Consider the following 24120-nt stretch of genomic DNA (forward strand, 5'->3'; position numbering starts at 1 on the left):
TGGCCAGCCCGTGGGCTTCCAGCACCGGTGCGGCCCACGGCAGCCCAGGGGCCCGGCAGAGTCGCCCTGCCGAGGTGGCGGCAGCCCTGCCCCACCAGAGCCTCTCCCCTAGCACAAGGCCTTGCAGCTCCGGCATCCCCCCGCCCTCCCTTCTCCCATTTTCCCTGCCCTGGTGGGAGAGCTGCTCGGCAGCCAGGGCAGGCGGGAGGGCTGCCCCGCTCAGATCACTGACAGCCGAACTGCGCTGCCCAGAACGTCTCCATGCGGCACGTATTGAAGTCCACCACCGACAGCCGGGCCTGCTTCAAGAACTCAGACAACACCGGGTCGCCCTCCCCACCTGCGACAAAACAGAGGAGAAAGATGAAGTACAGAACATGTCAGGGCATGGGGCAAGCCATCGGTTTTCGTCTTTTTCGTGCCCACTGGAAAATTCCCAGTGTGCATTGTTTGGCTTGGCTTTACACAGTACCTTTTTTTGTTTGTGTTTGTCTTTTCCAGGTGCAAAGCAGAGCAGAACATTTCCTAATACTTGTCATCACTGTTTTCAGCTGGGAAAAGGATCCAGTTACTATTCTGGAGGGTAGCAGGAGTGGGTTGCACTGCTGCTGCCCGTGCTTTTAGCTGTTCAAGGCAAGGAGATCTCAGCCTTTCCAGGACCACCCAGCCAGCACCTCCATGAACACGTGTCTGTGTAGCAGTGCCTTTCATAGGTGTTTGCACAGTACTTAAAACATACATTAACAGAGAGAAAGGACTTCAAATGGAAACCTAAGTAGCTGTGCAGCTCTGCATACATGTGGCAGCCAAATCACCATTTCCTACATACAGGAGCTCCTCTGGGCATGGACCAAGGAGCCATTCTTTGGAACAGGATCTTACTTGTGGGTAGGGCTCGTGGCTGCAGCCACAGTACAAATAATTTGACACTTTGACGTAAGAGAAAGTAGAAGTCAGCCACCTAATCCCAGATATGCTTGTTACCCTAGGAACCTGCATTTCAGGTATTTGGCTTCTTCATCTAAACATGTGGGAGACAGTGGCTGTGCTACATAATCCTTCTCTGTGTATTTGGATTTAAGAGAAAATAGTGCCGACTCCATCTGACCTTGAAAACCAGCAGTACTTGTGTACCTGTTGTGTCCCCCCATCCAGTTACCCAGCAGGACTGTCCTGGGTAAAGGGAGAGGCCTCTCTTGGGCAGGCAGGCGTAGTGGACGAAGCAGTTTGCCATTATGTCTTCCATAGGCTTGACCAAGGCAATATCATAATCCCAATGGTTTGAGTGGTTTTCGTGGAACCACTCGTGGTGGTAGATTTGCTTCACACGGTATGGTCTCTGTGTGGATTCACTGTGGCTAAGGTTATGCTTTCCTAGGAGGATTCACCAGTTGGGATACATCTTCCATCTCGCTCCTATAGGAATTTCAGAGTAAGGAAACATATGCATGTTTTTAACAGGCTCTTTCCTCCCACGACTGATGGGAGTACGCGCCACTCCTCCCTCTGCCGTACCCTTAGGCACACCAGATCTGCCATTTCACCCAAACCTACATAGCAGATCAAAAAATGAAATTTAAAATGGCATTAGCCTAAGCAAAGAACAAATTGGTAGTCTGCTAAAACAGGGGCAGAAGGTTGGGTAGAGATGCGATGTTATGGAAAAATAAACAAGATCTCCTCACATTCAAACAAACAACTGCAAAGATGGAGGCTTACACACTGTGTTGTTCCTCAGTGCTGGATAGAACTGTGTATCAGTATTGACACTAGGCCTCCAACCAAAGTACAAAAAGAAGCATTCCAGATGCGTAAAAGGGATCTACAGACACATCGAAGACAGCTCATGAGGATTAATGCATGCGACTTTTCCCTTGGGAAGTGTACACCACCACATAATACGGTCCTGTACCCAAAATTCAGTACTATTTCTTGCTGAATGGGAAACATGCACATAGTCCTGCAGCGTGAAGCTCATCCTTCCTGACAAACCACCACTTGACTTTGCCTTGATTCAGCAAAAGTACTTAATGACTCTCTTGGTACACTCAAAGATGTTCTTCCTTGCTTGGCTGCAGTGTGAGAATAAAGGGCAGGGCAGGATTCATCCTCCCCACCTTGAAACAGAAACCTCAATATAGAAGTGGAAGCTTTTCCTGTGGTTCTTAAGTACTGGCCTGCCAAACTGTACTATTCTGCACCACCCCAAACACAAAGAACTTGAGGAATGTTCTCTGCTGCGATGATTTTATAGGAAATTTTATGGAGTTCATGCACATGTTCTTGAAAGAACATTTTCTGGTTCCTGTTTAGACCATTCCTATTTCGATAACTGCAATAATTTAGTTAAGGAAAATCAGTTGTGTTAACTTCTACGTTTACCACCCCATAACGTAATTTCCCTGTTCTGCAACTCTGCCACACAGTTCAGCAGCACATCGCTGCTTTTCAAGAGGGAAATAAAGAAGTGCAGCACGCTGAGAGCAGCACAGCATGCACAGTGCAGCTGGAGGTGAAGCCAGATGCCAAGGCAGTCTAACAAGCTGACGGCAGCTCCTCTCAGAGACAGCAACGGTCCCAAAGCGGAGTATGAAATTATACAAGAGTCGTCATTGTAGGCGTCAGGGAAATTCAGGCAGCTCTCGGGGGAATCGCCAGTTGTTTCAAGCTCTGCCGTGGGAAGCCGGCTGTTTTCAGTTTGTCCCTGCCAGCCCGGGCGCGCGGCCCTCCCTCCCATCCTCTCTGACGTGTGTCCTTGGTCCCCTTCCAGGCAGGCCATGACCCGGCACTCGGTCACAGCTGTGCGCCAGATCCATCCCCAGCATTCCCCCAGAGCTCCTCCTGCCCGTGGCCCGAGGCCGACCTCGCAGCCACCAACCGGCCCAAGGAGCCGAGCGGGTCAGCTGTTGGTTGTGCTTAAGTCCAAGGCTTTACTTCCCTGCAGGGGACTTTGAAATCTCTCTGTGCTGTATTTACTCACCTTGAATCTTTGCTTTTTGTGTCGAGCTACCTCAGTGCCAGAGATAAACTAAATATTTTTAACTCCCACACAAATGGTTTCATATCAAGACTGCACACAGATGTTTTAATAACCTTTTCCTGCACTCCACAATCAGCCTTTTCTTTAGTTTAAGGATTTCTCAGTTCTGCAAACTTTTTCTACTTACTGTCTATCCCACAAATAGTCTATCCCACTTCACATGAGACAGAAGTACAGAATACCTGATTCCATATGCATCTTTCATTTAAAGAGGTTCCCACACAGGTTTCTCTGTAGCTTCTCCAGGAACTCCCTTCTGGAAGCAACAGGCTGCAGTGAGAACCCAGTGTTTGTGAGAGTCCCGCCGTGGATGTGAACAAATCTCTCACTTGTTGTGGTCCAAACCTGTCAATGCAAAAAAACAACAGAAGTTTTAACCAAAGAAGTGTCGTCCCTGAGTAGAGGGATAGAGAAAAGGAATGGATTTAACTTGTGATAACAGAAACACTCTCTTCTGCAATAGGGGCTACTAGCAATTGTAGAGATGCCATGTTGACAAACACCTGAACGTTTGGGTATGTGCGTACCGACATGGCTGTGCATAGGCTATGGGGTCCCAATATCCTCTTTGCATGCATGTCACTTTGTGACACAGGAAAAAGCTGGTGTCTGGCACAGGGTAGGACCCTCCAAATTTAATATCCCCAATAAAGAGAAGTATTTTTTTTCGTATAAAGGCATATAATACCCCAATAGTCCTTTTTTCAATGAGAGAAATAACAAAAAACTTAAATGAGGAGAAAACGCACAGGGAAGGAGCAGACCTGGTGACCCAAGTGCGGCGCTGGCCCCACCACAAACACCTGTATTTGAACACAGGGAGGCAAGGTTTTGGTGTCAGCGCTCAGGCACAGCACCGAAGAGCTTGCACTAGGAGGGAGGCAGGCATGTAAACAGCATATAATTTCCAACAATTTTAACTAACCTAAACCCGTGTTTACAAAGCATCAGCCTACTTCAGAAAACTTGTTCTATCACAAACATAGATTCAACCGGTAGTGAAACAGCCGTGTGATTTTGGTCACTAAATATTGTGAACTTTCCCCCCCTCCCATATATATACACACACACATATTCCAGTCAAAATTGGAGCAGGAAAGGCTTAAAGCACAAGGGCTGTTTTATCTGACAACTGTGCTATGTTATGGCTCTAGGGATTGCTCTCATTTAAGTGAAGAAGTGGGTTGTTGAGCTAGAGGCATCACACAATCAAAACAGGTCTCTTCTGCTTTCTCAGAAACGCTTGTCTCATCTTTTTCCAAGATCCTTTTTAAGAAAGCAGCTACCGCAGCGTGGCACTAAATTAACCCCTAATTCTACTGTTAGATGATGCTGAAAATAGCACGACATTTAGCAAACACAGATCACTGTGAAAACAAGGAAGAAATTACAACATAACCCATCACACCATGAAATCAAATTAATGTATAGGCTTTCCTAAAAAAGGAATGAGGCAATGGCATTTTAGGGTTTTCCAGATAATGAGAACACGAGACAGCATTCAATTTACCTACATGCAGGAATTTCTGCTCAGTCCCAATCTGGGGCGAAGCAGTTTGCACTACAGCCAGTGCCAGAGGCAGGCTAAGCAAATTACAACCATTGCAAAAAGCAACCAGAGGAGCTTAAAGGACCGACTCTTTATACGTGTATCATTACTGAGGGTGTTGTGTCGTGGCAGGGGAAGGACCGGAAATGCCAGCTCCGGCAGTTGCTGTCAGGGCAGTGCAGCACAGGTCAGATCACAGCACCCAAGCCTGGATGGTTGTGTGCGCTTCGGGCACCGCGAAGAGCTGCCCGTCAGCAGTTGTGCACTGGAAAGCACAGATAAAAGGGTGTATCGGCAAGGTTCGCTGCGCAGGGAGCCGTGACCCCATCTCTGCTTTACAGTAAAATTGTGGGAGGTGAGCAGGGACCAGAAAATGCAGGGGATAAAGAGCGGGTCTGTAGTGCCAGGCTGTGCGCCGGCCACTGAGCGCCAGGTGGAGCTAGAAGATGTAACCTAGGCCAGCAGTTCCCAAAAGCTCCTGACCCGGATTCATTATGTTACACTACCTTTAACACCATGGGGGATGAAATCTGTCCTTCATTACACAGCTGAGCTACCTGTGACACCATTGTTGCTGGAGTTGTCCTTGCTGCCCGAAGGCGAGCTGGAGGTGGCTGGAACGGGACGGAGGTCTGCAGTGTCATTTCCTTGCTTGTGTTGCCCTGCTTTGTTTTCTAAGCTTCCTTCACACGTCGTCTGAGTGGCGTAGTCCGTAGTATGTTGAAAGGCTGATAATAAGATAGATGGCATCTGTTTAGGTCACAGATAGGATTAATGCTCTAAAGACTTACAAGCTACTGCTTAGTACTCTGCTATTAGAACACATTGGTACACGTGATGGCTGCCAGCTCAAGACCCAGCACTTCTACAGCTTGAGAAAGGCGGAAGGCGGACACCCGAGTGACCACGGCAAAGGATATGCACCATTCCCTTTGCTGATGCAGACCAGAGTAAAAGCCACAAGCAACTGGATACTGGATACACTCATCCCAGCCTGCAGAGGTGAAAAAGGAGGACGCCCATTTTTATACAGGGCAGAACTGACTGCAGGTTTCTTTTTGAGTGAGAAAAGGAACAAAATTCTCACTAACCCACACATCGCCTACAAAGCTTACCTGTCTCTTCCCTTTTATAAACCATGTAGGTCTCCAGAGCTATGCCCCGGACTGTAACATCAGCAGAAAGCACCACAGCTCCCTGCCCCAGCAGGCACACAGCACTTGCAGACACAAGCAGCCCAGGGCTCTACGCAAAGGCTCACAGGCATTAGATTCTTCTTATTTGCAGAGGGTCAGCTGGATCTTGTGACCTGTGTAAATAACAAGGCTTTGAAAAGAAGCTTAATAGGCACGTTGTGTTCTTCATTTCAGATCCGTGGTTCTGAATGGAGGGAAAAGAAATACAACTTAGAAAGCAAAACTCGCTTCAGTCTTACAGATCTGAAGTCCCCTGAAAGATGCGAGTGATGCAGCAAGTCCCACCAAGTTCTTTAACTGGTACCATAGGAGTTGATTAGAATAATTTATTTCCAACTCATAAACTCACATGCTGCCTCCTCCTCTCTTGCCAATTAACAGCATTACTTAGCACTAATAGACTCCTTTCATTTTCAAGGGGCTTAAGAAGACAAATTAATCACCTCAACATGTCTGAAAGGAACAGATGGTAATGAAGTATTAACATTGCGATTTCACAGTTGGAAAAGCTCCTGAGAGTGGGGGCTAGCAGTGTCTGGAGGGCACCTGGCCCCGCTCCCTGTTTGGAGCCAGGGTTCCTGGGTCTCGTCTCTGCTCTGAGATTCTGCTTTATCCCAGCCTCACCACATGTTGCTTTTCCTAAGCAAAATTGCGTGGTTTTTCTTATTCCATCTTTAACAGGGAGTAACATCCTTCTAGACGGCCTCTTACCTCAGCACATCTTCAGACAGGTCATTACTGCTTTGGATTTAAAAGACTAAATGTCTATCCAATAATGCAATTAGTCCAGCTTGCCATTATTTCTTACTGGCTATAAGCAGAGAACCGATCAGGAAGAAATACATTCCCCTGTCCGTACAGTGGAGATGCTTTTCCACCCTGAAACATCTTTGGTTCCAGTTGGGCACAGAACAGCTGATTGCATTCTCCTTCCTGCTCACTCCCCCCCTCAGAGGACCACGGGCACGAAGCCGTGTCGCTCCACAGTGACAGCTGTACAACACACGATTTCTTAAGCTCAGTCTGGAAAAGAAGCTTGTTCTAGAGCAGGGGTTCCTACAGCAAACCCTGAGGATGAAGGGTGAGATCTGTGGCCATCCTGAGCAGAACCAGCTCAGGATCCAGGCTGTAGCAACTAAAGGTCTCTTCCAGCAGCACGAGGCCAAAGGCAAGTGGTCTGCAAGCACTGCAGACTGAACTGGGGGTGAGAGCGCCCACAGCACGCCCGTCACAGGGCTGCTGGCTTCGCAGAGCCTCTCAGCTGCATACCCCCATCCCCGCCGCCATCTCCCCATCGCCCTGGGGCAGGAGGAATTGCAGGGAAGTTTGTTATGGGGCACCTGTGTTACTGCACCCAGGGTGAAATTGGTTAGGTGGCCCTCCCAGCTGATCCCCAGCCATTAATCAACCTGTCACAAACACAACTCTAGAAAGCCATTTCTCACAACGATTTGGTATTTTCAGGAGAAAGCCAAACAAATACATAAAATGATTTTAAAACTAACTAACATTGACTAAGCAACTTTTTAGTTTGTTGGGTTGTTTTTTGCTTTTAAAGAATTGACTTAACCATGGAGGGTTTTTATTTAAAACATTGAGTGAATATCCTCTATTTCAGTATTTAACCCCACAAAGATTATCTCAAATTACAACTGTGCAATGATAATAGTCAGTCAGCGTCAAATATATGACAGGTTTTGGCCTCTCCTCCAGGAACAGTAAAAGTAAATATGGTGATACATCTCCTTTGTCACTACAGCAAAATAATAATTCAGAGTGAAATGAATTATTAGAACTCTTTCAGAGCTATTCCATCGGCATACTGATATTAGTATCAATTCCCTTCAGTCTGAAGGACTGAAGAACAACCACTGACCTAAGCACCTCAGACCATTATCAATGCCATCAAGTATCATACACAGTTCGATCCTTCTGGAGACACTAGTGTCTAGGGATGACATAACATATCCAAAATACTGCATTACCAGGTGGCTGTTCGCATATTTTAAGGGAAAAAAGGAGCACTGAGGGAAAAAGGTTAAGCTCCCAGCATACCAGCACAGCCCTCTCTGAGGGTTTGTGCGAAAGGCCACACCAATTTGATCAGCTGTACATGGAACTTGAGCGTTCAGGCTGGGGAGCAGAGGCAACGTCATGCAATGCAAACTGGTTTTCAAGTGGGCTCAAGAAAATAATACACCCTGATTTCACCCTAGCTTGACAAGCATCTGTGTTCAGCACTGACCCGCTCAGTTATAAATCTATTATAAGTTTTCCTTCTACTTTATTTATATTTAAAAGTAGAATGTAATGGATTTGGATTTTCCTAAGTTAGACAACATTAAAAAACAGAGATAGAGTTCTCACATTTACAAGAGTAACACTTGAACAGAGCGCTAATTTGAAGAATACTTAATATACAACCTGACTACATTTAAATTTTTAACAAATTTGAACCCACATGCAAAGTAAATCCGAATTCCCCCTTTTTTAAGAGGCATCCATCATACAGGTGACACAACTTATTTTATCTGTGTAGCTAATATTCAGATGAGTTATTTGTTTGATCTTTCCCTCAGATCTCCATTAATATACCTTGTATTTTAATCCTTTCCAAAAGCATAGGAAATCCTCAAACACAAACGCTATTTTTGATACCAACAGCGACTCCAATCAGAATCACTGTAATGAATGAGCGTCTGTTTTTCTTGATTAACAAATCATTGGTGTCCTTTCCCGTTGCTTGTCATTTATTTTTCTCATCTAGGAATGATAAGCAGTGTTTAATACTGTAACAGCAAATCCATACCAATGCATGAATGATAGGTAATTCACACCAGAGCTGTATGAAATCCAAGAGTTGTTCCGGCTTTTATAGTATACAAGAGCCAAAGCACCCAAGGGACTTTGCCATGTTGTTCCAGTCTCTTCTGCAAACTCTCTCTCTCTCTCTGACCAGGTTGCTACTGGTCCTACTTTATCATCTTCCCACAGTTGGGGGCTTTATTTTGGAAGGGTGCTTGGGATGGCGGGGGTGGGAAGGAGAATCAAGATTATTCCACATGTCAAATAGCTTGAAAGCATGGATTGCGATGGTCACAGGCACAAGGTACACTTGCTATTTTAAAGCTGTAGTTTGTTCACATCTTTAATTTTCCTGCACACCTGAGGACAAGCTAACAAACACAAGGTTTTAGGCTGCTATAGTGCTTAAAATTCTCAAAGTGTAATACTTGAAGAAAGGAAGAAATCAATGTTTGGTACTGTTTATGATACCCAGGACCATAAAATAAGCCCATATAGAAACTGTTTAGCTAAACGCTAAGTAACAGCAGAAGTGTTTTTGAGTTACTCATTACTTCTTTACTTCTAGTAAAGTTTTAACAAAAGGAACTTTAACATCTTGGATCATTATCAAAACTTGGATGCTCACAGCTACAGACGCATCCTGAGTAAGGCATCGTATTCTGGCAGTTTCAGACTTGGTTTGTATAAAACTCATTTTGAGTTCAGACTTTACTGAGGCCAAAGTCCTAGGGCGTGAATGAAGCCTCCTGAACTCAAAGCAAGATTCACAGGAGCCAGCTCTGTTGAATTCCACTTTGTCCAGGAAAGAAAATTTGATCTTGAACTACTCTACGCTATTAAATTGATGCATCACAGCACATTCCAGCTAGCAGGTCCTATATTTAAGGATTTTATGGATGAAATTTTAAAGCTGCCCTAAGCACCACAGGCTCCTGTTCATATACAAATGTCAGGTGAACATTATGCAGACAGCCTGCTAACTTACTGGAACAAAACCCAAACCAAAACAACAAAAGCACAACCACACAGATTTAAAGAAAGAATGGATAATTCCACAGCAGTAAGTTCTCTGATATTGCAAGCTTTCCTTTGAGACTGAAATGAATATTTCTCCTCTCTCTCCATCAAAAAATATTGCACACTCCTAGTTTCCTGAAGAATCTTAGACATTGACCAAAGGCCATATATGAAATAATGGTCTCAGCTTCCTTGACAAACCTTTCACTTCAAACACGCCCGGCACTACGGCTGCATTACAGTATCATAAAAGGCTTCTCACTGGGAAATTGTTGGCAAAGTTGGTTTTGGGAGAGAAAAGAAACCTTTAAGCTGCCCATGTGACCAAGGCACTAGGAACAAACAACCTTAGAGCTGTACTGTGGTGAAGACACAAAGTCTCACTTTCAGCAGACTTGACAGCAGACCAGATAGGGAACACAAGGCAAGGGAAGGGTACATACAAACTGTCACCCGTGGTTTATGCAACAACAAAATAACCACTGTTCAGGATAGATGCACATAAAAAGAACTCACTGGAAATTACTTTTAATATAAGCAAAGCAAAACTGCTTATGATTTGTAGGGTATGATACCGTGACAAGCTAATCTGAACAGCTTTTGTTTCATGTCTCTAAACCAAGCATTCAGTAAGTAATTCACATTACGAGTCATCTTTGGTAATACTGTACATTTGTGTCAATCACTCGGTAAACATCAGTTCTGGATATTTAGAATGTAATTCATCATAACTACAAACTAATTTGAAAGTTGCAGGAGCATCCTCCAACTGTACATCAGCTTGCAAAGGGAAGAGTTCAGACTAGCAATATCAAAATTACTTCACAAGTTATGTAGCAAAAATTACAATTCTTTGTCATATAGCATTACACTAGTTTGTCATTTTGTCTACAGGTAAAGTGGGCTTATAGTCAGCATTATTATAAATTAACAGCAAAGTAGCTCCCAAGCAATTTAAGGGAGTGGATTGAAAGATAAGAACTTTGATTAAAGCATCATTTTCTAACTTAGTTTTCTAACCCTAAATTATTAAAATACAGAAAAAAAATCATTATTTTAAAAAGACACATCGTTTAGAAGTCTCATTCCTTACAATATGATTTTAAACTAACACAGAAGAATAAAACAGTGCTACATTAAATACAGTCAAGTCCATTCAGATGGCATGATGTAGGTACAACCTTATGTCCTGTTACACAGCCCAGCCACGGGTTTTTCCTTGCTTTGATATGTATTTGAACTTCTCCCTCTTATCCTGAAGTGGATTGTCCACATGTACTGTGTTAACACGTAAGAATCTGCATTTATTTACAATTTAAGAGCAACACAGCTGTCCTACAGCTGCACTCACTCCACTGCAGTACTGGAACGAGTACAGCAGCTCGGATATCTCAGAGAATGCATCATTGTTCTGAATGGCCTTTTTTTCCCCATTTTATCGGAAGATGGCTCCTCATTACTTTTCTCAGCCAGCTGAGCAGGGTCTGTCTGGAATTGTTCTATTTGAATTTCCAGATGTTTTTGAATGGCTAACCCAAGGACTTCTGGATCCACAGATGCCCCATACACTTCCCATGTCATTCCTTCATCATCCCATCTCACTTCACGTACTGGAGATTTCGGTGCCTCCAAGTCTTGCTCCAGGTTCACCTCTGGGAACACATGTGGGTGGTCTTCTGCTGCAGCTGCTGGGCTTGTTGCCACAGATTTGCATTCCATGGTTGGAAGAGTTTGTACCTCAGCATCTCTACGCTCAAGAGCTGGTTTCAGTCCTTTGGTTAAATCATTCATAGAGGTCATAGTCCACATATCCTTAGTTGTCATTACCATGTCTGCACCTTGCTGGCTGCTAAAGGCAACACAGGCAGCCTTTGTTTCTGGAGGACCTTTCTCCTGCTGAGCACAGTGGTGAGTATGTTGCAGTTGTTCTCCCGGAATGCTACAGCACTTCAGGACTCTCTTGGCATCCAGGCCCGATTCACTTACTGAAGATACCAGCTTAGGATATGTCAGAATGTCTGAAGTAGAAAAGGAATGAAAATAGCCGGGTGCTGCCTGCTCTTTTCCTGACTCGCTAACCGAGCATACCAACCGCGGAACAAGTTGTATAGATGGTATGGGCAAAGAATGGCAATAGGCGGGGACAGTAGCATCCACTTTCATACAAGGGTCCTGCCTTATACTATAGGGCCCTGCAGAATTGTTATGAACTGTCATCACCATGGGGGAGTATGCAGAGTTTGGAATACTACCGTAAGTCAAACCGCCATGCATAATCCCAGTGGCTTGACTGAACATTGTCCTGTTTGAGAAACCATTTCCAGGCATGTGGGGTCCTAGAACAGCAGTGTGAAATGTTCCAGGATCTGTGTAAACAGTAGTATTATGTGGAATACGACCACTGTCGAAGCTATTTGTGGGTACTTTTTGGTCTCTAGGTAGAACTGGAAGATGAGTCACAAGGTTTTGACAGTGAGATGCATTTGCATTTGTTTCTGATCCATATCTCTGTGTTTGGAAAGACATCCTAGCCACTGGCGGACCATGCCTGCAGCTAGAAGAGCTTAGGCCGGAGTGAGTAGCACTGGTTTCTATGTGAGTGACGTAAGTCTGCTGTTTGCAACTGCAAGTTAGGTCTGAGTGGCTTCTCTGAAGGGCAGTTTCACACATGCTTTGCTGGTGTACAATGCAGGCTGAAGAAACATTCTCAACAGTGCTGCTCTTTACACACATCTTAGTGTCCCCCATTTCCCAAGATGCTGGGGACTGTTCAGTGATAAGACAATGGTTTGTAGTCTTAGTTCTGCTCTGTGAATTGTCATCGGCTGACTGATCGCTTATGGTTTGGACCACTGATCCAAGTCCCATCACCCCATGCTGCGAGGACCATCCAGGACTCGGCACACTCCTGGCATCACTCTCGTTTTCCAGGGTATGGCAGGTGGTGCTACTGTGGCTTTTCTTCAGCTCCTGTTTGTTGCTTTGCCTTTCCTCTAAACTTGATTGCCCAGTACAGGCCAGACTTGAGGAGCTCTTTGACAGGGGGTGACTGTTGACATTCAAGAGACCGTGACAAGTAGAACTTAGTGCATTGTGGTAGGAATGAGTGTGGAGCTGGTGGCTGTCAGCTGACATGGCAATGAAGAGAGATCTGCAAGAAATAGTGGAGAAAAAACAAACAAACAAAACATTTGAGAAGGAAATATATGCACTGGAAACTATAATCCTTATTGACCTTCTGCCTGGGCTTCTTGCTTTTCACAGTTCACAAACACTTCTAAAAAAGCACTGTACTGTAGTCTCTGTGTACTCAGACTGGCCAGTTTCCATTTTCAGTTTCCACAAAGGGTTTTTCCCTGAATTAGATTCAGGATTTATTTAAGTTCTGTGGGGTTTTGCTGTTGGTGGTTGGTTTTTTTTTTATTTCATAAAACACAAAAGGAAAAAAAATCTTGGTTTCTACCTTTTAACAATAACAATCTCAACATTGCCAGGTTCTCCCCTGAAATTACTGGAGCCATTTTTGGGACATCCAGAGATGTCATATAACTTAAGCAAAGACAGAAGCACTTTTAAACAAGGTAGCTTTTCCCCTCAGTGTTCATTAGCCAATGATGTTAACTGTATCATCAAATGAAAAAACTGTTCAGTTTTTAGTGTCTTGACATTGCCATTTTGGAAGTTATCCAATCACTGCTGAAGCTTTCAAACATTAACAAAGCCTCAACAACAGAGCAAGTTCTCCCTTTTCCCCCTCCCTTTCCTAACAAGCTTCTCTGGATTTTATTTCATAAGAAGATTGCTATTTTAGTCAACTGTTTTCCCAAGTGTACAGTAGATGCGGACAAAACTGTTTTGATCACCTGTGCAGAGGAGACATGACATGAAACCCCAGGAAATGAGCTCTGCCAGGCCCGTGTGGAGTCGGTGACAGCGTTCCCAGAACAAGTGATGCTGGGAAGCACAGGGCGAAGACACGCAGCTGGCCCACAACAGGGTCAGTGGGCTTTCTAGAGGATAGAATGTGGCAGCAAAGAGGAATCCAGTCAGAGGCTGGAGGTGAAACTCCCCTAGGAACCACTGAGCTGTACAGAAAGCCTGCATCTCAGCACAGAGTCTGTTAGGTGCTTCAAGGGCATGGTTTGGGTTTCTTGTGCCAATCACCTTTGGGAATCCACAAGTTCACTGAAATAAAAATCAATGTGTGAAACAAGTATGTACACGTGGTGGACAAAAGCAATCTGTGAATGCAACAGGAAAGTTCACTCACAACACCAAGAGACCAGTGGCTGCAAGGGCTCACATTGAAACGTCTCAGTGAGAAGCTTTTAATATGTGATCCTTTTAATAAGATATTTACAGGCTCAACGAGTCATCTACCAACATAACTGATGAAGAGCATGCCTTTTGCTCCATCCACAAACCAAAAGCTCTACTGCTGATCCAGACAGCTATCAGTGCTTACACTTGTAATTCCATTCTCATTGTTACCTTTGGCAGGCTAATAGTTCAGGTTGCAATTTTCCCATCACCTGAAATCCACTTGCGTTGGCTGTTTTCCCATAATGGAATTAAATTGAACAAGACAACATTAAAACATAACAATGTTTGTGATCACTTTGAGAAGCTTCTCATTGTGGGCTGTGTAACAGGGACTTGCGATTGGCAGCAGCATCTTCTAGCATTAGGGTTCGCTCAGATTTGGACTCTGTGCAGAAAAAAGGCAGTTTCCCCTCCTTCATACGTGCTTGTTCAGTTAGAAGTTAAACTCATTACAGACTCCACGTGCATCAAGCCCGCCCTGTATACCATGCAGCCTCTCTGGCCTGTGGGACTCCACAGGCTGGTGGCATCTAAGGACAACACAAAAGCATGTTTTCTTCTGGGAATGGAATTTCAGATTCCTGGGTTAGAGGCGCTGCCAAGTGCAGCTGCAGTCAAAGCAACCGCTTCTTGCCAGGCTGGACATCAATGTATTTCTGCATGTTTTTCAAAAGCCCTCACAAAACCTCACTCAACACTTAGAAAAGAAGCAAGAACTGGGAAAGTGACAGTTTTAAAGCACTGCACTCATCTCCTCCAGCATGTTATCTATCTTGCAGCCACTTACGCATATGAGTATAGTCTGTCACATAGAGTTCAAAGGAGTCAATAGGATTAAACACCAGAGCATAGCTGTCTGCAAGGGGAAGACCTTACATTTAATCTCTTTAAAAGATAACACCTGCAAAGGCGCTCTCACACACTGGGATGAAACAACAGTTACTAATGGAAATCCTCAGTCACAAATACTGAGTCTCAGGTGAAAGGCAGCTTCAAACATATCCAGTTACAGATGATATAAGGCTGTGCAAACTTTGAGGAGCTCTCTCACAAAGTTTACAAGGTTCAAATATGCATATATGCACAGATACCAAGACCTCTATTGGCTTTCTTTATGTAGCATTAACTGCAGAAACCTCTGTAACTGGAGGAAGTGATACAAATTTGAGATTGATTCATCACCTGAATGTGAAGAAACACATTCAGATGAATGAAACAGTCCAAATATATTGACATCACTGAAAACAACATCCAGTGTGATGTTTGCAATGAAACCTTTGGAGAACTCTGAAGAGATTTATTTTTGCCTCACCTGCATAGGCTCCAACTGCAGCTGAAATCGAGACCAAACATGGGCCAATGCTACATATATTACATATGTACAGAAACACATATAACATTATAACCAGCAACTACCAACAGCATTTGAACATCTCTGCTCAGATAGACCAGTGTTCCATGCTAGCACAATTCTAACAATTATCCTATGACTTTTGGACCTTAAAAACCAAGGGGAACAATCACCAGTTCAGTAAAACAGCATCTCACTTGATACTTTAGGACATGGTTAAAGATGGGGAAAAAAAAGGTAAAAAAGAAAACAAAGCCCCATTCAAACACGATGAATCAGCTTTCTTTAGAATAATGCACTTTCCTAGCCTGTTGAAATCCAAAGTTACATTTTCCCAGACAGCCTGAACACTTTCCCATTTATAGGCCGCCAATTGCTTCCCCTCTCCATTGCCTGCTCCTTTTTCCCACTCTGGAAAGACCTTTGAGCTCTTACACAACCAGCACATTTTGCCCCCTGGCAGAGGCAGGGCCCTGAGCCAGAGCTGCGCAAGTGGAGCTCTGCATGGAGGGTGATGGCTGCAAAACAAATCAATGCTTGAGAGACCCGGCCTTTCCTCACCTCTTCTGCAGCCAAATGTTGCCACAGCATTTCACAGAGACAGAAGTGAGCATGCAGGTGTCCCACAAACTACATCAGCTTGCTGACCCTGATTTTCTTCTTTTTTTTTTTTTTTTTTAAACTGGCTTAGCTCTCACTACATCAAATCATCAATCCAGCCACACCGATCACTAACATCAGCACAGGGAGGAAACAGAAGACCACTCCCTGCTGCAGAAACACAAACTTACTAATGGCATAAACCCAGAGCAAACCTGCACATGCGGTGCCCTTCTTTCCAAGACTTTGGTAATGGCAGAAGTGTCTGGACGGCCATACCAACACATATACCAGGGAGGCATTGGCAGCAGGTACCGAAAATGCTGTGACAAACTTTTTAAAACAACAACCAAAAAAAAACCCCAAACCAAAACATGGAACCTCTCTAATTTCACAGTCATGCAATGTCATTGTATTTTGTGAATCAGCTAATTGGGAATGGATTACCTGTGCGAAACATCGATATAAATACGGCTGACTTAGCGGGTACGTAGGGACCCGAAACAACTTTTTTTTGTGAATGCTGGGTGGAAAAGACTGCTTTGCTTAATTTTGCTTTTTAAAAAGTATATATATAATCTATAGGAAAGTATTTTTATTCAAAAATACCTATGATAGATTCTGAGTCGATCTGAGAGATTTTTGTTTTGAAATTCAAAGGAAATCTGCACCTGAATACACAAACAAGAAAGCATGAACTTTGAGGCAGATATCCCACTATGAATATATAGAAAATTGTTAGACAAGCAGAGAAAGGATTAGGATAGAAATGGAATTAACATCCACTATTTTTGGCTTAGCTTCAGATAGCTTATGAGGGGATCTAGGCTGCTTTCACTAATTCCACTGAACTACTTTAAAGCAACGAATGTGTATTTTGTTATGACTTATGATTAAAGTTGCGACCTATTTAATGCACTAGTAAATTTAGTCTCAGAATATTAAATATCATGTATGTTATCAACTGAAAGACATTCATTGGTAAAATAACTATGATTCCAAAATTCTTCAGTATTTCTGTATTCTGTGCCTCTACTTTTAATTACAATTTTGATAACAAACACAAGTGCATATAAAGTGGAATAATTCCTTACTATCACGTCAATATGTAAAGCAAGATTTCATGTAATATATGATATCATGTAATATTTCAGTATTTAGCTTCTGCATTATGTATTTGCTAGTGATTACTTTCTCCCCTGCACTGGCAGGTTTCACAAGAGCGATATGATAAACAAGACATCCACAAAACAAATCAGTTTTCATAATGAGGATAGTAACATGGGATATTAACATAAGAGGATGTGTTAATAACAAAAGAAATCCAGCCACGCATGCATTTCCTCCAACAAGCAAAGAAAGAAACTACAAAAATGTCATAAAAGTAACTCAGCTGTTGGATCCTTTACCCGAGGAAAGGATTTTTTTGAGTATTGTCTTGAGCAAAAATCTGCACAACTTAGCAAGTTGTACCACACTGACTGTGCTCTTGTGCAAGTACTCTGTTACTACAGTGTCCTGGTTTCAGTTGGGATAGAGTTAATTTTCTTCCTAGCAGCGGGTTAGTGCTGTGTTTTGGATTTAGGATGAGAATAATGTTGATAACACAACAGTATTTTAGTTGCTGCCAAGCAGTCAAGGACTTTTCAGCTTCTCATACTGGCCTGCCAGCAAGAAGAGGGGGGGGGGGGGGGCGGCACCCAAGAAGCTGGGAGGGGACACAGCCAGGACAGCTGACCCAGACTGGCCAAAGGGATATTCCATACCATATGACGTCATGCTCCGTATATAACTGGGGGAGTTGGCCAGGAGGCAGCAAAGCTCAGGAACAAACTGAGCATCGGCTCTGGGTGGTGAGCAATTGTGCTGTGCATCACTTGTTTTGTATATTCTATTATTATTATCTTCCTTGTCTGTCCTATTAAACTGTCTTTATCTCAACCCATGGGTTTTACTTTTTTTTTTTTTTTAATTCTCTCCCCCATCCCACTGGGAGGGGAGAAGACAGTGAACAGCTGTGTGGTTGTTTTAGCTGCTTGCTGGGTTAAACTGTGACATACAGTAGCTGAACATATTGTGATGCAGTATGAATTGCCTAATAAATCAAACAATACAAGTTAGTTGCAGAATTGGGAAGAGACAAAGAGGAATTTAATTTTAAATTTAATACTGTTTACTAGAAAAATACATGCAATACCAGACACTTATTCCTCTAAGTTTTCCACGGTTTATTTTTGCTTTATATAACTGTGATGGTCAACCCACAAATCAACAGGACTTGTAATAGTGAATGCAGGCTGTTTCACCCTTCTTCACTTTGCTGATCATGCAATCAGAAAAAAATAAATTTTGTCATACATTTCATTTTGTGCTTTCAAAACCAGCATCTGACTGTAAAATAAGTGATAAAAATCAGAGCCAGTTTCAGAGGTGAGAGCATTAATATGCAAATGTGGAATATGGAAGAGCTAGGTGACTTGATCCATATCAAAATTTTTGGATGATGACTCTTAGTTTCAGGTACTGACCAGGACCCTCCAGGGTGAGCGCTACAAGACATGCGACGTTAGGAGGTTGCAAGGTCTTTGCCCAAAATTTGCTCCTTTATTTGCATCATTCTGGCCCCGCTGCAATAATCAGCTTCCTAAGACAAGCACAGAATTTCCGCAATAGCACCAAACTCCAAGACAAATGCATGTATGTTTTATACAAGGAGAATAGCGTGATTTTAATTATGAGATTGGCTTGAATAGAAGGCTGCTATATGTAGGTTCTTAACTATTTAATCTTATTACAGACACCTTGATTATGAATTTGAAAAGGCAAGAGCAGTTTATGGCTAAAATGACAGAACTTTAATTACAACCTAAGGGGCAGCTGTCACTTAGCCATAAACACTGCTGACACCTGCCTGGAACACAAGACAGCACACACAGAAATAACTAAATTTATGCCTAAACAGCCAAAGTTAACTTCGGTACCAGAAGCATTGCAGGATATTCACACTGTGTTCTCTTCAGGCCTGGTATTTTAAGCAATGTGTCTTCCTTGTTGGCGTCTACAACTGAACTTCTAAGGTAGATGTTTACCATAGTAAAATGACAAAAAGAGCATCTTCTAACATGACACTAATTTCTTTTAGAGCTGTATTCACTTTGAAGAGACTCATACCACCAAAATTAAAAAAATCAAGTATGGTCACGTCTAAATTTTTTTGGCCCTGCTTGCCTACATTGAGAATTACCAGTAACTTGCACAAGGTAAGAAAGATCTGTTTTGCACTTACACAGAGATTGACATGCTAGTATTATGAGACCTGACGGCCTCTCTCTAACTACAGTCCCCTGAAAGTAGCAGTCCATTAACAGTAATCACTAATATCTACTGTTGGGCAGGGGGGTGTCAAATCACTTGAAAGGCATTGACAAAACAGGATTAGCCATGGTAAAAAGCTTAGAGATTCAAGTGTCTGGGATTAGGTTTTTGTTTTAATTGTTATTTTATTTTGTGAAGTGTAAGGGAAAGGAAGAAATAGAGGATTTAAAATAAGGGAAAAGGTATAACTCATCAGGGAACTTCAAGGACTTTCTCTAAATTCTGTAAATACAACTATATCAATGCAACTAGATTAATACAGAATCAGGTTGAGACCCCAATTACTTAACCTTTAAATCCATCATCTTCCTTTAGGCTTTCCATTTTGGAATAGCATTATAAATTAACAATGCCTTGTTCAGTTCAATCTGCTAATGCCCTCTTGTAAATATTTTGGGTCATCTTATAATGTTTCCAAGTATCAGACAGTACTGGTCTGGGCATCTACAAATACCCTCAGATGCACACAACAGACAAGTGCATAGTGTGTACGTGAATGAATGAGATTACTTTTCAGTTCTGCACCACGGGAAGCACCGGTGACTGTGGTGCATGTCCCCGGGACCGTAATTCACTTGTAGGAAGAAAAGTACATTTGACAGGCTACAAAACACCAGAAGAGTTATGACACTCAGTACTCAGCACAGCAAAAGCATAGATTGTGTATGTTTTACGTACATATAAGCTGACTAGTCACAGCTTTTCTTTAATTTCTGTTAATTATCACTTTGGCTGTCAGGCTTGGCTTGATATTTCCAGCCCTGACTTTGTCATTTCCCCAACTGAATCTGAGCATGCTGGACAGATAACTCTCTGCACTGATTGGCAACAAGATGAAAAAGAGAGTGCCCTTTTTACTGAGTATTAATGAACCTCAGCTATTTCCTTACTTAGGACCCAAGCAGAGATCTCTTCTCCCAAACACTGAAGTTAGCATGAATAGCCTGATGACCAATGACCTCACCAGTGAAGAATAAAACAGTTGCCATGTCAGATAGTGAATAGAGTCAAGCATTTGCAGATACATTCACCTCAAGACTATTGTGTCCACAATTATCCCAACAGTGTAAGAAAAGTCATGCCAAGAGGATGTGCATTTGCTTTTAAGAAACAGCAGGGGCAGCTCACAGCCCTGGTAGTGTCTGAGCCAGGAAAGAAGAGCTGGGAACTCTAAATTCTAAAATGAAAAAGGCTAAAATGAGAGTGCCATGAGAGAACAGCCTGAGAAGGATGAACCAAAGGAGGCTATTTTAGTGACAATTTTAATTGAATTCCCAGAAAGGAGAATTTACATGGGGCTGTAAATAAATTATTGGGAAACCAGAGGGGTGCACTCTATCACAAGGCAGGCATGTATTGGAATGTGGTCCTGACACCGCCACATGATGCACTGTGCAACTATGCATCCTCTTCACCACCCTTCTTTATTTAATCATCTGTACCAGAAACAACTTTAAAGTACTCTTAAGATTTTGATCTTTTTTAGAAGAAATTTATAAGCAAAATATCACTCCTACTATGTCTCCATGTGCACATAGACCTACCTCAGTATACAAGCTGCCCTACGATATACCCGACAGCTAAAATATGAGATACTGTGCAGTCATATTTGATGGTCACTGGTAGTATTTGACAGCTCACTTTAAAGTTTGTCTTTTCAGTCAGAAGACCTAAAACTTTTTAATGAAAAATGAAATATGCTGATACAGTCAGCTTTTGGCAGCTGGGGCTTTAAAAAAACCAAACATCAAATATCACAACAGCAGGCAACACTGACCTAGAATCATGCTTACACTGAACAGTGTGTGCCTACAGAAGTGGTACATTAATATAATTGCCTTTCTGGTTTAAGTAGAACAGAATTATGCAAAATGAAACTGCTAATTCAGCTGCCAGGTTTACGCTGTTAAGAATTGCTGGCTACTGATATCCACTGGCAGTACAGAAGTCCTGTGAGAAAAACATTTCATAATTTCTTTAGAAATTAATCTTTAACGAACAAAATTTGCAGTAACCTATCTACATTTGGATTTATTTCAGAGATACAGACACTAGTGAACTATTTCCTCTTCACAGCAGACAATCAAATCCTAATCCATCACATGTACCAATTTGGAGGGGACAGGGTCAGTCAGGTACTAAACAACTCAGCCTCCTCAGAGCTCCCTGTTTGGGTCCACTTTTCTGTCCTGAACAGACTATCCCCAAAGCAGACCCATTGATCCAGAACTGTGTAAGAAACACATGGCCATAGCTTGCTCAGCAAGCTTCTACCTATCAGAGGCCCAAGTCTGCAAACTGGCTGAATCACAGTTACCTGTGAAGCATCACAAACTTAATCGTACAGAAAACAAAAAACCCGGTTATGGCCTGCTTCCAATCTTACAGCAGGGGCAGTACAGCTACATATTAATGCAATCTGCTTACAAGAGACCAGCAATCTGCACATCTAAAACTCCACCCAAACTAGGTAAGTGATTAAAACATCCACTTGCAAATTCATGTGTCTTAGAAGAAAATATTCAAATCGTCTTTGCTGTTTGCTTGAAAGCTTAACAGCAACAGTTAGAGGGAAGAGATGTACTCAGCTTGGCTTAGCCATCCTGCCTTATGGGCATCCTGGCTTTAACTTCAGGGTTCAGCACTGTAGTTAGTTACTTTTGAATATGAGGGCAATGAGATACTCCACCCTCACAAGTGAACAACGTGCATCTGACACCTAACGCTCTGTCACACAATCTGTCCGAGTTGATGGACAGCTAGTATGTGTGTGCTCTGTGCTGGCTGGAAGGAGGTGGTCAAAGCGCAGAGCTCAGCCTCCATCTAACACGCCCAGCTTCCTAGAAAAACTCACTCGGGTGCAGTGTTATGACGGTAGCGATCACAGCTTTATCGCTGGTTACAACAGCAGACAAAGCAAGCTCAAATCTGTCTTAAAAATACTGACTAGATATAGCTCCAAGTACAGCAGCTTCCATGTTCACATATCATCCTTAATAGAAGGATGGCAATTCCTATAGTGGCATCAAACATGGTGACATAAACAAAAGTAACAGTAACCTGAAGGTCTCCAAACATCTCTGTTAGGATAAAGGAAGACAATATTTACAGATTGATTGTTTTGGTGGGGCATCTTTCAAACATGGTTCATTCTTCTACATGCAATAGTTTAATCTCTTTCCTGCCTAAAATAACCTGGCAACTTCTCTAGCAAGACCTAGCAGTTTACCCTCATTTCTTGTTCCCTTATTTTTCCCTGTGATTGAACACTAAACAAGGGCTACAAAACCCCCTTTAATTCTTGATTTAAATAACAGTGTTTATGAACTGTATACAAAACATTGGAGAAAAGAAAGATTCAAAAAAGGCAGTCCATCTACCTCCAGAAGTTGCTCTCAGCAGTGGTAGGGAGAAGACTGACTTCTAGATTATAGACTGACAAAAGACTGACTTCTACATTATAAAAAAACAATTGCTCAGTAATTAGAGGAAACAATTCCCTTCTAATTCTGTCTGTGCTCACTGACATACTGTATGACCTTGAGCAAGTCATTCACTTTGTGACTCAGTTTACTCATCTGTGACTCAGGGATTAGATACAGAAGCCCTGATGTAGGTATTTAAAAGCTTAATTCATGATTGCAAAGCACTCTGAAATCCCAGAATGAAAGATATTAAATGTAAGACATTGAGAAGAACGTACTCTGGCCCTTCTTTTGTAATATTTGGTTTGAAAGGAATAAATAGAGCATCTCTACATGAAGTTCTTGTTGAACTTGCAGAAAACTCATGTTACTGCTGAAGTTCAGACACTATCCATGCCTTAGAAGCATGTGTTTAAAGCACCCCCTCCTTCAACTTCCCAGCATCAGGTGAGGATTAGTAATCTTAAGGATTCCAAATACCTTAAACCAGTAATAACAGAATTTCTCATATGTATATATTGTGTATCATATTATAATATATATTATAAATGCATGGTACATTAAGTAGGAATGACTTTATTATAAGTAGATTCATTATACCTTTATAAGCAGAGCCGTCATAACTGCAGACCACATCTTGCAGTGCTGCATTCACTTACAAGCTTTTATTTACTGTGATGAACTTTTCTTGAAAAATCTCTCTGACAGAGAGATTCTGTGACAAATTTAAGTCTCTGGTTCACACTGCAAGCTGCCTTTTATATATCTTTAAGCTGGAAAAGAACTGGCAATCTCCATTCAGAGGGATAAGTGGCACTACACACATATAGTCAAGTGAGTATTGAAAAGGACTAAAAATACTATCTAATCGTGTTTCATAGCATTGCTCAAACTTCCCATTGCCTGCCTGTAGTGTAAGCTAGCTTTGAAACTACATAAACAAAGAATATGGGAGGAACAAGGAAGAACAAGTTTCCTTTTACGAACTTGATATTTTGTCAAATAACAGTTATTATGGCAAAGTGGGTGGGTGTGTCTCAAAAAAGCAACTGTCCCAGTTACTCTGTGGTCTAATCAGACCCATGTGGGCAACTATTAGTTTTCACAACAATATGTGGGCAAAAATAGTTTTCAGAAAAAATCTGAAAGGGATGAAAGAGAGCATCTCTCTACCCTCTCAGGACTGAGAGAAGAAAAACATTAGAGCTTGGCTAGAGAAAACCCCATGCTCACAAGATGCTATCCAAAGCTTGTTTGAAACCAGAGACCTTAAGGAGAGAAAAAACAAGACACAGTAAAGCAGCAGACTAAAGCTTGCAAATGTTTTGTCAAAGTATGTGAAGAACTTCCTCAAGAACTTATGTTTACACCCTGCTTTATGTACACAAGCAAGTTTCCCCTCTTCTTGGTTAGTCTCAACTACAAAATGAGCTGCA

At 42.5% G+C, this 24120-nt stretch overlaps 1 protein-coding gene across 4 annotated transcripts in view; it reads right to left on the reverse strand.

Annotated features, from left to right (window-relative positions):
* Positions 1-10125: 10125 nt before the first annotated feature.
* Positions 10126-24120, reverse strand: part of GPRIN2 (G protein regulated inducer of neurite outgrowth 2) — a 34186-nt gene continuing 20191 nt past the window's right edge. For all 4 annotated transcript variants that reach the window (XM_054831228.1, XM_054831229.1, XM_054831230.1 and 1 more), the window contains one exon: positions 10126-12761. In XM_054831228.1, coding sequence (XP_054687203.1) covers positions 10958-12745 — 1788 coding nt within the window. In that variant the 5' untranslated portion in view covers positions 12746-12761 and the 3' untranslated portion in view covers positions 10126-10957. The remainder of the gene's footprint in view (positions 12762-24120) is intronic.

This window comes from Grus americana, chromosome 7, assembly GCF_028858705.1.
Source record: "Grus americana isolate bGruAme1 chromosome 7, bGruAme1.mat, whole genome shotgun sequence".
Taxonomy (NCBI): Eukaryota; Metazoa; Chordata; class Aves; order Gruiformes; family Gruidae; genus Grus; species Grus americana.